Genomic DNA, 12,963 nt, shown 5'->3' on the forward strand with positions numbered 1-12,963 from the left:
ACCGGGCCCAGCGCAATAGCGTAGTGGTTAAAGTCCTTGCCTTGCGTGCGCCAGGATCCTATATGATCGTTGGTTCTAATCCTGGCGGCCCTGCTTTCTATCCAGTTCCCTGCTTGTGACCTGGAAAAGCAGTCCAGGATGGCCCAAAGCCTTGGGACCCTGCACCTACGTGGGAGACATGGAGGAAACTCCTGGCTCCTGGCTTCGGATTGGCACAGCACCGGCTGTTGCAGTCACTTGGGGAGTAAATCATAGGACGGAAGATCTTCCTCTGACTATCCTCCTCTCTGTATATTTGACTTTGCAATAAAAATAAATAAATCTTAAAAAAAAAAATAAACCCAAACCATAAGCCAAAACATAAAGTAAGCTAACAATAAAGTTGGGGTGTTGTTTTATAAACACATCTTCCTAGAGCTCTGAAGCGTAACGCAGTGTCCCGCGTGTACCCAACGCAGCCGCCACGGAGACACCTGTTGTTCCCAGTAAAAAGCCGAGAGCTGTGAGCCCTTGAGGCCCGCGCGGAGGCGGAGTTCCCGGCCTCGGGGCGGGGTTCCCGGGCGCGGGGCGGAGCCCGCGGTCTGTAGCTTGGGCGGCTGTGGTTGTGCGCCACGCTCAGCCATGGCCGGTCCAGTGCCCGAGCGGCGGCTGTGGCCACTGGCAGCGCTGGCCCTGGTCCTGGCATTGGCCCCGAGACTGCCCGCATCCGGGGCCGGGCAGACGCCGCGCCCCGCCGAGCGCGGGCCCCCGGTACGGCTCTTCACCGAGGAGGAGCTGGCGCGATACAGCGGGGAGGAGGTAGGCGCCGGCTTGCGTTGGGCCTGCTGCGCCAGACGCGACCCCTGCAAGTGTCTGCGGAGAGGGGTGGCCTCGGGGTGGGGCACTGTTCGGGGGCAGTCACCGAGCAGCCCCGGAGCTCGCGATCCCGGGCTTGACTCTGGGCCTGGGCCTGCTGTGTCTCTCCCCAGGCCTGGACGTTTTGGCTGGGTGACTGGGTGGCTGGGGATAATGGTGAGGAAACCTCCATCGTCGGGGTACCCTACTAGGCCCACACCGTCATCCTGCGGGCCTTCTACCCCTACCTCTCTAGTGCGCTGGCGGTCTGACTGTGAACTTCATAACTTTGTTTTTGGAGAGGATCACACTGCCTACTGATGAGGGGCGGGACAGAGGGCACCTGCTGCCTAGCTTATGTGGATACTGGACAACTGCAGGGATGCTCTGGGCTTTCCCTGCAATTCCTTTTCCTGTCCTTGAAACTCCAACCCTCAAACACTAGGGTGCCTGCGGTTGGGGAGCCAGAGGTTACAAAGATACCTCCCTCCTCTCTACCCTATGCAGACACACACACACATACACACTAATCTGGAGGGGCCAGAAAACTCACAAGGCACCCCACTGGGCTGCAGGTGCAGGAACAGGATGTTCCCCATGGGAAAGACTATGGGGGACTGACCTTAGGGAGGTGAGGGTACCTGATTCCTGGGGAGTAGGGGGTTCTATTACCCTGACACTGCAGAACAGACACCATCTCCTGCTTTCACAGAGGGAACAAGGGGCAGTGAATGATAGGCTCAAGGACTTGGACCCCTATCATCCATCCTGGAGACAGCTTAGAGAACTCAGGGAAGCACTGGAAGGCGTCTTTTAGGAACCAAACAGCAGCCAGAGGCAGACACACAGAGCGGATGTACACACACACTGTGACACAGGGTGGGCCCTGGGCATGGGAGCTTCCTTCCAGTCCCCAGGCAGTGGGGCACACCCATGCCCAGCCCACTATTAACTTCTGGGTCCCCTTCACACTAGCCTTCCCACCAGGTGATTCCCCAACCCTATCTTTCATTCCATTTTGTTTGTTTGTTTGTTTTTTTAAGATTTATTCATTCTATCACAGCCAGACACACACAGAGGAGGAGAGACAGAGAGGAAGATCCTCCATCCGATGATTCACTCCCCAAGTGAGCCGCAACGGACCGGTGCGCGCCAATCCGAAGCCGGGAACCAGGAACCTCTTCCAGGTCTCCCACGCGGATGCAGTGTCCCAATGCATTGGGCCGTCCTCAACTGCTTTCCCAGGCCACAAGCAGGGAGCTGGATGGGAAGTGGTGCCGCCGGGACCAGAACCGGCGCCCACATGGGATCCCGGGGCCCCAAGGCGAGGACTCTAGCCGCTAGGCCACGCCGCCGGGCCCCCATTTTGTTTTTATTTGAAAGGCAGAGTTACAGAGAGAAGGGGAGACACACAGAGAGATCTTTTGTTTGTCTTTTAATTATTTTGATACAATTCCATATACACTGTCAGTTTGAATCCTGGCTTCTTATTTACTGTCAGGGAAACCTTTGGCAAATTAAACTCTCAGCCTCAGTTTCTTCATCTGCCAAAAATAGACACAAAATACTTTCCTCACAAGGTACCTAAACACGTTAGGTGTTAGGGGCCAGTGCTATGGCATAGCAGGTTAAGCTGCCGCATGCAATACCAACATTCCATATAGATACCTGTCTGAGTCCCAGCTGTTCCACTAATGATCAAGCTCCCAGCTCAAGTGCCTAGGAAGCGGCAGAAGATGATCCACGTGCATGGGTCCCTGCATCCATGTAGGAGCCTCAGAAGCAGCTCTGGGCTCCTGGCTGCAACCTGGTCCAGCCTGCCAGCTGTTTAGGAAGTGAACCAGCAGATGGAAGATCTTTTTTCCTCTGTCTCTCTTTCTCTGTAACTCTGCCTTTTAAATAAAAAAAAAGTACTTTCTGTTTTTGTTTTTTTAAGTTAGGTGTTGACAGGCGTTTGGGGGAACACCATCCTGTTTGGGAGAGCCTGAATCCCTGCTCTGCTTCTAATCCAGCTTTCCGCTAATGCACATTCTGGGAGGTAGCAGCCGCCACCCAAGTGGGAAATCTGGGTTGAGTTCCCGGTGCCTGGCGCCTGGTGCCTGGTGCCTGGCTGAGTCCGGCCCTCGCTGTTGCAAACATTTGGGAAGAGAGCTCTGCCTCTATCTCTTTGCCCTTCAAAGAAATGAAAATAAACTAAAAAGTTACATGACAATTATAAGTATAAGCATGTATTTGGATCAAACATAAAACTGAGCACAGTAGATGCTCAGTAATGTGAATGTCTCTGTTGTCCCTTGGTTTGCACCCAGACTAATGTACTGGAAAAGTAGCTGAGTCTCAAGCCCCTGGTGAACTTGGCTAAGGTTGTACCACCTGAAATACACACTGTCCTGTGTGGCTGGCACCAAGGGGCAGGTTCCTTCCTAGCTTGTGGGGTTATTGTCTGTCCATCAGCCATTGACATCTTCAGAAGTTTCCACAACCAAGACAAATTTGTGGCAGTGAGTGCTATTTTTGCCCGCCCCAAGGATGGTGGGGAGGAAGCAGGAGGACTGGTTTGTTAGGAAGACATCAGGAAGCCATTAGCGTAGGGGGAGGAGGATGGAGCAACAATGTGTGCCAGTTCCCCTCTGGGATCATTCCCCACCTTCCAAGTGCAAACCTGATCTGGGACAATTCAGTCACACTGCAGCTTACCAAACCAAGGGCTAGGCCCCTGCCTTCCCCTGCTGGCCTTGACGTCATCCGTGTGAACCTCTGGAAGTGCCCCTGGGCACGGACAGAGACCTTGTGTTCTCACAGGCAGAATAAAGGCATGGAAGTGTCCTCGTGAGACAGTTACCAGTTGACAAAGTAGCTGTGAGTCATGAGTGTCACCTTCCAACCCAGGACACACATATAGCCCAGAAGCTGAGCTTCCACAGAGCATCTTGTTCATTATTATTTTTAAAAAGATGTATTTATTTTTATTGGAAAGGAGGATATACAGAGCGGGGAAGATCTTCCATCCACTGATTCACTCCCCAAGTGGGCACAATGGCTGCAGCTAAGCTGATCGGAAGCCAGGAGCTGGAGCCTCCTCCGGGTCTCCCACGTAGGTGCAGGATCCCAAGGCTTTGGGCTGTCTTCCACAGCCTTTCCAGGTCACAAGCAGGGGCTGGATGGGAAGTGGGGCCTGCCAGGATTAGAACTGGCAGATTAGGATTAGAACTTTAGCCGCTAGGCTACTGTGCACCAGGCCCTACTCATTTTGTTGGCATTCTCTGGCACGTGCTCTGCCATTGTCTATTTGAAATGTTTGCTAGTTTCTACCTTACTTATTTATTTGTAAAAACTCTCACCAGACCTGGCGCCGTAGCCTAGGGACTAAAGTCCTCACCTTGCATGCACTGGGATCCCATATGTGCACCGGTTCTAATCCCAGCAGGACCTGCTTCCCATCCAGCTCCCAGTTTGCAGCCTGGGAAGGCAGTCGAGGACAGCCCAGAGTCTTGGTTTCCTGCACCCATGTGGGAGACCCTGATGGGGCTCCAAGCTCCTAGCTTCAGATTGGCACAGCACCAGCTGTTACAGCTGCTTGGGGAATGAATCAACGGACAGAGGATCTTTCTCTCTGTTTCTCCTCCTCTCTATATATCTGCTTTTCCAATTAAAAAAAAAAATCTTAAAAAAAAAAAAAAGCTCTGTTGCCAGGCCACTAAGTTCATTTTGTGACTCATTAATAGGTTCCCGATGCCAATGGCAGCAGAAAATCTAGGCCTTTGCCTGCTGGTGGGGAATGAGCCCAGCAGTTTTGCTTTTTTCCAAGAACGACTGGGTTCCGTCAGCTTGGTGCCCCTGGCCCTGGCTCCCGTGTGGGATGAGACTGCACACTCTGAGCAGCTCTTGGATGCCCACATCACCACAGTGGCCACAGCGTCCTCCATCTGCCCTGCTTGATGATTGCAGCAGCACTACAGCCTCGGGGTTGGGACCGGGGTCAGTCCTCCTGGGTTCCTGACTTCTTCCTGCTTCCTACTGACCCTGCGTTTCCCAGCAGACTCGCTCTCAGTCCCAGACAAACCCCCTGTCTTGCTAGTGCGCCCCTTGGTGGGACAGGACAGCACAGCGCACTCAGGCTTGGGTGCTCTCCAGGTCCCCAAACCTACCCTTGAACTTGTCCTGTGACTCTGAGTAAGTCAATTCTTTTTGGGCCTGGATATTTTCATTTTTTCAAAAACATTTATTTATTTTTATTGGAAAGGCAGTTCAGATTTACAGAGAGGAGGAGAAACAGAAAGATCTTCCATCTACTGGTTCACTCTCCAAGTGGCCACAATGGCTGGAGCTGAGCTGATCTAAAGCCAGGAGCCAGGAGCCAGGAGCTTCTTCCTGGTTTCCCACATGGGTACAGGGTCCCAAGGCTTTGGGCTGTCCTTGACTGCTTTCCCAGGCCACAAGCAGGGAGCTAGATGGGAAGTGGAACAGCCAGGACACAAACCAGCGTATGTATGGGATCCCAGCACTTGCAAGGTGAGGATTTAGCAATTGAGCCATTGTGCTGAGCCTAGATAACCTCCTCTTTCAAGTGAAAGTGTTGGGTGATCTCCCAGGCACCCTCCACTGTTAACTACAGATTCCTCTGGAGCCTGCCTATCGCTGGGCATCACATGTCCGTGTCTTTCCTAGGAACATCCCCACCTTCCTACCTCTGGGCTGCTTTGCCTTCAAGCTCGTAACGTTCAAACATGGAGGATAAAGGAAACCACCATTCATTACCCTAAGCTGCCAAGTGCTTCATATCTCTTGCCTTAGTTTATCCCCCACAACAGCCCCAAGTTTCTTAGAGAAAGCCTGTCTGCTGCTGCTTAAGGACTCCGGTCACCATAAACAGATGAGAGGAAGTGTCCGTTTGTGTGCAGGTGGTGGAAGGGCTCAGAGGCAGGGAGTTGAGCAAGGCCCAGGTATGTAGTGACTCAGTGGGCAGTTCTGGCCTCACCAAGCTGCTCTGCCCCTTGGGCATCAGTACCCTCTGCCTTCCAGGCCCAGGGTCGCTGCCCAGGGGGATGTCTGCCTCCACCTGCTCAGACCCACACTGCATTCCCAGTGTCCAGGGATGAAGCCATTACTTGGGTTGCCTGGTTGGGTTTCCAGAATGCCTCCCAAGGTACTCAACATCCCTTTATCACCACTTCCTCTCCATACTTCCACCTTCAGGATGTGGTTTTTAATTCATCTATTTTACTTATTTGACCCAGAGCAAGCACGACTCTGATTCTCCCTCCTCCAGTTCACTCCTCAAATGCCCACTAACAGACCAAGGCTGGGCCAGGTCCAAGCCAGGAGTCTGCAACTCAAGCCAGGTCTCCCACGTGGGTGGCAGGGGCCCAAGGATGTGAGCAGTACCGACTGCCTCCCAGGGTGACATTTGCAGGAAACTGGTCTATGGATCAGACCTTGGACTTGAATCTTCCCACTCAGTATCTTCATCTGTACCAAACTGCATGTGCCTGCCTCCCGTGGACAGTTTATCGAGGAGATGGTAGTAACTGTTGAAGAAAGGCAGAAGCAATACTGCCTGCTTTGCCGTCTTAGATACGAGACTGGTGTTCAGATGACTGCATGCATACAAGGAATAAACACCAAAGCCACATGGCAGAATGGGCATTACAACAAAATAACTTAGGGGAACTGTAGCTATCAGCTACTTGGAAAAGGTGCTCTAAGTACATGACCCTACTTGGTGAGCAGTCAGAGCTGCTTGCCATGACACAGCAAAGGAAAGGCAGGTGGTTCCCAGTGTGGAAGACAGGCTGCTGGCTATCCTGACAGCTCTGGCTAAGCAGGGCTGGTACTGGTATTGATGGAGTCAGTCGCTGATCTGGGCATGTCTGGGAGCCACTGGGGAGGAGTGAAAGCTGGCCATTTTCTGAGCTCCCACCTTGTTGCTGCCAGCCACTCTCAACAGGCGCTACTATCCCATGTGATGGTTCCAGAAGCCTGAGCGCTAGAGGTTAGGTGGTGCTGAGGAACCTGTTTGTGGGGAGCGGGGTGCTGAAGCCACTCTGGGATTGAGAGGGGCCATGGCAAGATGGCGGCTGGTCCAGTGCCAGGAGGTGGAGTTGGTCTCGCCAGCAGGTAAACAGGAAGTCACATGGATAGGCTAATGCCCTCTCTGTAATACTGGCCCATCACGTAGCGCCAAGTGGACCCACGGGGAGAAGTGATTGGTGGAGAACGATATAAAAGTAGCTGGTAAAAGCTAGGCGGGGATGACAGACGGACGGACGAACGACGAAGAAGCACGGACAGACAACAACGACAACAAGAAAGACGGAGAGACTACGACGAGGAAAGACGGGAAGGAGAACGAGGGCCGGAATGAGAAGAATAGGGCAGGGGAAGATGGACGGGGAAAGGAAAGAGGGCTGGAGCAAGAGGAGAGGGACGATGGAGAAAGACGGGACGAGGAGAAGAAGGACGGGGTGATGAAACGGGCAGCGGAGAGAAGGGTTTAAACGCAGCTTTTGGCAGTGAAGGGTCCGGTTGCGGTTCTGGCTTTTCCCAGATCCTCAGAGTATGCCTCGTCATTTTAGTGTCACTGCGGGACGGCGACACCTGTCCTTGGCAGGCCTCTTGACTTGAGTCTCAGTTCCTCTGCCTGTCAAATAGGATTGTAGAATATCTTGGCCATAGAGGGAGCCTGAAATTCCTAGACCCACAGGGGCTCCCACTCCTGGCTAATGTCCTGCATCCCCAGTGGGGCTGATGCAGCAGACTGGCCTGTTCTTGGGGGTTCTGGAACTGGGCTGCCACCCCAGCCAGAGCCCCGCTCGGTGGCAGTGGACCCACCAGTGCTATCTGTGTTTGTGAGGTCCTAAGATAAAATTTTACTTCCGACAATATAGCAAAAATGAACTCAGAATACCCAAATAAGAGACTATGAGGAGACACCATTGCCTGCATATTTCTAGCCCTTTAAGCAGTTTGATCTTTTTTGCTGTACAAACTGGCAGAATATGAGTGATACCGTTATTCATGTCCTTGGGCCTGGGAATTCTATATAAGGATATTCAAATAGGCCTCAAGGAATAACCCTCCAGAATTTGGAAGTGGCTGGTAGGAGGGCCTTCCTCCCACTCCCAATTGTAGTCTAAGAGCCAAGCACACTCCAGCCTGGTACCAACAGCCTCAACAGTGCATGTACAGGATGGGGTCTCCTGACACTGAGGGAGTGACAACTCTTTGGTTATTTCATATATGGAAGTGCTTACATGAAGTCATGTCACTTACAAGAAGCAAACTGCCAAGATCATTTACCCCAATCATGTCCATGTGTGTCCACTGATGATGAAAATGAAGGGCAGTTTGAACTGTTTTAAGTAATTCATCACTTGATATTGGAATGTTTATCCACATGAATTGCCTCAGTTCCTGATTTTTTTTTTTTGGTGGAGGGAGTAGCAACCCTTTATCCAGGGAGGTGGCAGGGTCACTTCCTGCTCTGGGCTTTGCCCTCCCTCATATGGATGAGCTGGGCCCACGGCCTCCTCCTCACAGCTTCTCCCCTGCCTTCCAGGAAGATCAGCCCATCTACCTGGCTGTGAAGGGAGTGGTGTTTGATGTCACTTCCGCGAAGGGTAAGTGGCAGGACATTCTAATCTTTACATGTGGGAAGTTCAGAAGCCAGAGTGGACACCTGCAGGGCATGAGAAAAGGGGCAGGGATGCTGGGCAGGTGCTTGTCCTCCCACCTTAAATGACCATCTTTGCCAGTGTTTATGTTAGCAGCTGTTTTCCTGGTAATACCATGCTCCTCTACCTCCCCTTGGCTCTGCCTTGTCTGTAGAGCCAATTTCTTTTTTAAAATTTACTTTAAATATTGTTTATATAGTTGAGAACAACACATGCCCATGTAGGGCTCTGATGAGGTTGGGGAGGGTCAAGGTATGGAGGAAGGTGGATGAGATAAATATTTCAGTTCTTTTTTTTCTCCTGTGTCAGCTAGGGCAGAGAAGGGCAGGGTGCTCGCTCAGCACCAGGGACGGGGGACATTCACTTGATGACACTTCAAGAGATCCTGATGTGAGGAAGAATGTTCCAAGGGTGTAACTTGAGTGGTTTGCATAGTTCTGAGATGTTGCTGACTTTGTTGTACAGGGTTGAGAAAATCTCTCTTCTTCTCACCCTCCCTTCCCACTGCAGAGCTCTATGGACGAGGAGCCCCCTACAACGCCCTGACCGGGAAGGACTCCACCCGAGGGGTGGCCAAGATGTCCCTGGACCCTGCAGACCTCACCCATGACACTGTGAGTGAGTTCAGTTGCCTTTGTGTGAGCTCCCCACCCCCTCGGCCATAGCCCTCCACCCCCTGACAAGACCAGGCTTCCCAATGAGACCATTTACCCTCCAGTCCCCTAAAATTGTTGATCTTACTGTGCTGCTTCTATTCCAAAACCTCCTGTGGCTCCCCATTGCCTTCAGGGCCAAGTCTAGACTCTGGTCAATGTGTGACCCCACTTGTTGAGGTTCCAGAAGGACCCCCACATGCTTTGGGAGCCCACCTGGCTCCACCCCTGCCACCTCCACAGTCTCATTGGTTTGAAACTCCTTGCTGGTACCCATTGCCCAGACCACTCAGTAGCTTAGTGGACAGACTGGGCAAGGAAGCAAGGGCTTCCTATATGCTTGGAGATGTACGGAAAGAACATTCCAAAACAAAACCAAAGCCAACACTCTGGAGGTGTTAGATAATCCCAGGAATAATGTTGGCACTCACCCTAATTGGACAAGATGTCTAGCAGACACTGGGACAAGTTGAGATGGGACCAGCCCCTGAGGCCCAGCTATATAGTAACGATAGGAAACTGACAAAGGGGAGGGGCCTAGAGAGCAGCCATCCTGGCCAGGTGTTGGAAGGGATGCAGGGCACGGCCCTCAAAGTCAACCTTCTATCCTTGGATTTTTGTGGGGATTTTTCACCTGCTTTAGGAGTGCTTGGAGGGTGAGGCAAGGAGAGAGAAAAGCAAAACACGATTCGCTCAGCCCCATTCCCCCATGTCTCTTCTCTGCCCCCCAAGACGGGTCTCACAGCCAAGGAACTTGAGTCCCTGGAGGACGTCTTCACCAAGGTGTACAAGGCCAAGTACCCCATCGTGGGCTACACAGCCCGCAGGATCCTCAATGAGGATGGCAGCCCAAACCTGGACTTCAAGCCTGAGGACCAGCCCCACTTCGACATAAAGGACGAGTTCTGAGGTGCCCTGGCCTGACGTAAAACTCCATGCCTCTTGGAGCCAGATCCATGTGAGCCTTCTCTGCATGCGTGGTCAGGTGCTCTGTGTCCCTGGGGGATCCTGCCTCTCCACTCCTGGTGGTGATGGCCCAAGCAGGAAACTTCCTAAATGCCAGCAGAATCCCAAGTGACCTTTATTGGCCCTTGACACATGGCTGTACGGGCCCGATTTTCTACCGTGACTATGTTTGCTTTGTAACAAGAACAAAAATAAATGTCCTATTCTTCCTAAAGGAGGGTTCTTTCATGCATGCCATTCAGCCCTTGCTTCCTCTGCTACTTCCTACACCCTGACAGTGTGCAGAGGGGATGGGAGGAGAGCAATGAGTGGGGGTGGACGAGCCCTGGCCGCAGAACGCTGGGCAGTGCTCAGCAGGGCAGGGTCCCATTGTGAGCAGAGGTGGCCAGAGGTTACTGCATGGAGCAGAAGGCATAGGCTGGGTGCCTGCTCCAGAACGCAGCCCTTCTTGGGAGGATATTTTTTGCCTCCAGAAGACGCTTTTATTTTATTTTGTTTTATGTTTTCATTTTGGTTTGTCTTAGTTCTGAGTGCTGCTGGCACTTTGAACCAGGGGATGCCCTGAGCACCCCTACCCTGCCCAAGTTACCTGCTCCAAAGTGTCAGTTATGCTGAGCCTAAGAAGCTCTAAGTTTGACCAATCCTGGAAATTTTATAGCAGAGATGAACTGCTTTGACATGAGACTATATATATTTTTTTCCTAAATAAAGAATAAATCACAAATGCCACAAGAGAGAATACCTACATCGGGTAGAAGAATCTCCTGGGTTTTTTTTTTGCACTTTCTGGTAGAGCATGCCTTTGTGCTTGCTGGGCTTGTACTGGGCCTGGGGGATGGCGCCAGCCAGGAATGTACTGGGACCTGGGTGCTCACATCCAGGCAGGTGGAGCAAGCCTGGGAATTTCCCCATATGCTTGGTCCTAGGCAATGTGGGGGGAGGGGAGAGGAGAGCCCTAAGTTAGCATGCTGGCCTGGTGTGCTGGTAGACCCAGTTTGCAGCTTGGGCCTGCAACTTGGTATGCAGAGGAGTAAGGTCCCAGGTCAGCACACATGCCAGGAGCTTGGGACCCTAGTGAGTGGGCAGAACTCCAGGCCAGCACACCATCCCAGTGGAAGACGGGGCTTAGGAAGGCTAGGCTGCAGAACCTATCACCCCTGGGTGTGGGGACCTCAGACTGATCAGGGAAGGGAGAAGGGGATGTGTGGGAGAGAGAACTGCTGAGGGAGTATGTTGCAGGTGAGGAGTGATTTCTGAGGGATTTCTATTGACAAGGCCACTTCCTTGCAGGCAAGCAGAGTGTAGGAGGGGGAGGTTGGGGCTGAAACAGTGGTTTAGAGGAGTTAAACTGGAGGACCTTTATGGGTCAGACCAATGATTAGCCCACTGACCACCATTTAGCAGTACAGACTGAAGCTAGGGCTGGTGGCCCACCTCACAGGGCTAGATCACAGTAACCACCAGTGATAGTCAGAATAGGGGGTGGGTAATCTTAGGTTGAGCCATGACACTAACCAGCACACAAGAGAACCAGGTCTGGGGGCAGATTCCATGGGGGATATGTAGGCCCATTCCTATGGAATTCCAATTTCTGTTGATTTGCTTAAGAGCTGCAAGTGGTAACAGGCTGAGGTAGGCATGACCATGAAACTCTGACACTTATGGGTACTGAGGTTAGGAACAGGCTGAGGCTGGTCCAGGCTGCAGTACCCACAGGCACACACAAGAATGAGGTATGAGGCAGGCCTATTAGCCACAAAGTCTACCAGCTCATACAAAGGCTGGGATGGAAGGGGCAGACTATGCAGGTAAGGGCCTAACCTGTCAATACATGTGAGATCTGGGTCTGGGTGGGGGAATTTGGGAAACTCCCCTAGCGGGCTGCAGTACCTGCTGGTAAGCATGTGATTCAGGCCTGGGTGTTGGTCAGGATGGGCAAAGTAACTGCATCCATCAGCAAGTGTGTGGGTTGGTCTGGAGGCATGGACCAGGCAGGGTCAGGCCAAACCTTAGCCCACTGGCATGTGCAGGAGCCAGGCTGGAGTGCAGGTCATGCTGGGCTAGGCAATCACACCTACCAGTTTGCATAAGCCAGGAATGGGAACAGATTGGACAGGGCTAGGCTGTAATACCGGCCAGCAAGAGTTGGGACTAGGGGCAGGTCAGAACAGGCCAGGCTGCAGCATCCATTGGCAAAGGCCAAGATAGGGGATGGGCTATGTCTAGCTGAGTCAGAGCAACCACAGGCACATGTAAGATCTGTGGCTGGGAAAAAGCCTGGTTTGGGAGCTAAGGGGATGTCCTGTCTGGGCTGTGGTTCTCACTATTGAGTGAGAGAGCCAGAATGGGGATGGTGATCTGGGCTGGACATGGCTGCAGTATCCCTCAGCATGGCAGTGCACTGGGTCTGGGGTGCACCAGACTGGGCTAGACTCCAGCACTCACTGGTGCTCATGAGAGCCAGGGTTGGTATAGGATGGGCTAGGCTAGGTCTTGGCACCTGCTGAACCACACCAGGACTGTGGCTGGGTGTGGACTAGGTGTGGCTGGGCTGTTACACCCAACAGTAAGAACCAGAATGTATGTGAGCCAGTTGGGCAAGGACACTGTTCCTGCCAGGACAGGAGGTGACTAAGTCAGCCTGGGCCAAGCAACCACCTGTGTGCTCAAGATCTGCCACTGGGAGGAGACCTATTAGAGGAGTTTGGGGAACTCCTTTGTCAGGACACAGTCCCTGCAGGTGAGTGCAAGAACCAAGGCTGGGAGCCACAGAGAGCAAGTCAAATTATGGCACCCTCTGGCACATGTGGGGGTCAGGTCTGGGGGCAGGCCAGGCG

The 12,963-nt window shown here is 52.6% G+C and overlaps 1 protein-coding gene across 1 annotated transcript; it reads left to right on the forward strand.

Annotated features, from left to right (window-relative positions):
• The first annotated feature begins 606 nt into the window (after positions 1–606).
• NENF (neudesin neurotrophic factor) lies at positions 607–10,340 on the forward strand. The gene is made up of 4 exons (XM_004578662.4): positions 607–798; positions 8,393–8,453; positions 9,018–9,121; positions 9,893–10,340. Exons 1-4 carry the CDS (start codon positions 622–624, stop codon positions 10,067–10,069), a joined length of 519 nt encoding a protein of 172 aa, XP_004578719.2. The 5' UTR covers positions 607–621; the 3' UTR covers positions 10,070–10,340.
• Positions 10,341–12,963: the final 2,623 nt, after the last annotated feature.

The sequence above is a fragment of the Ochotona princeps genome, chromosome 10, assembly GCF_030435755.1.
Source record: "Ochotona princeps isolate mOchPri1 chromosome 10, mOchPri1.hap1, whole genome shotgun sequence".
Classification (NCBI taxonomy): domain Eukaryota; kingdom Metazoa; phylum Chordata; class Mammalia; order Lagomorpha; family Ochotonidae; genus Ochotona; species Ochotona princeps.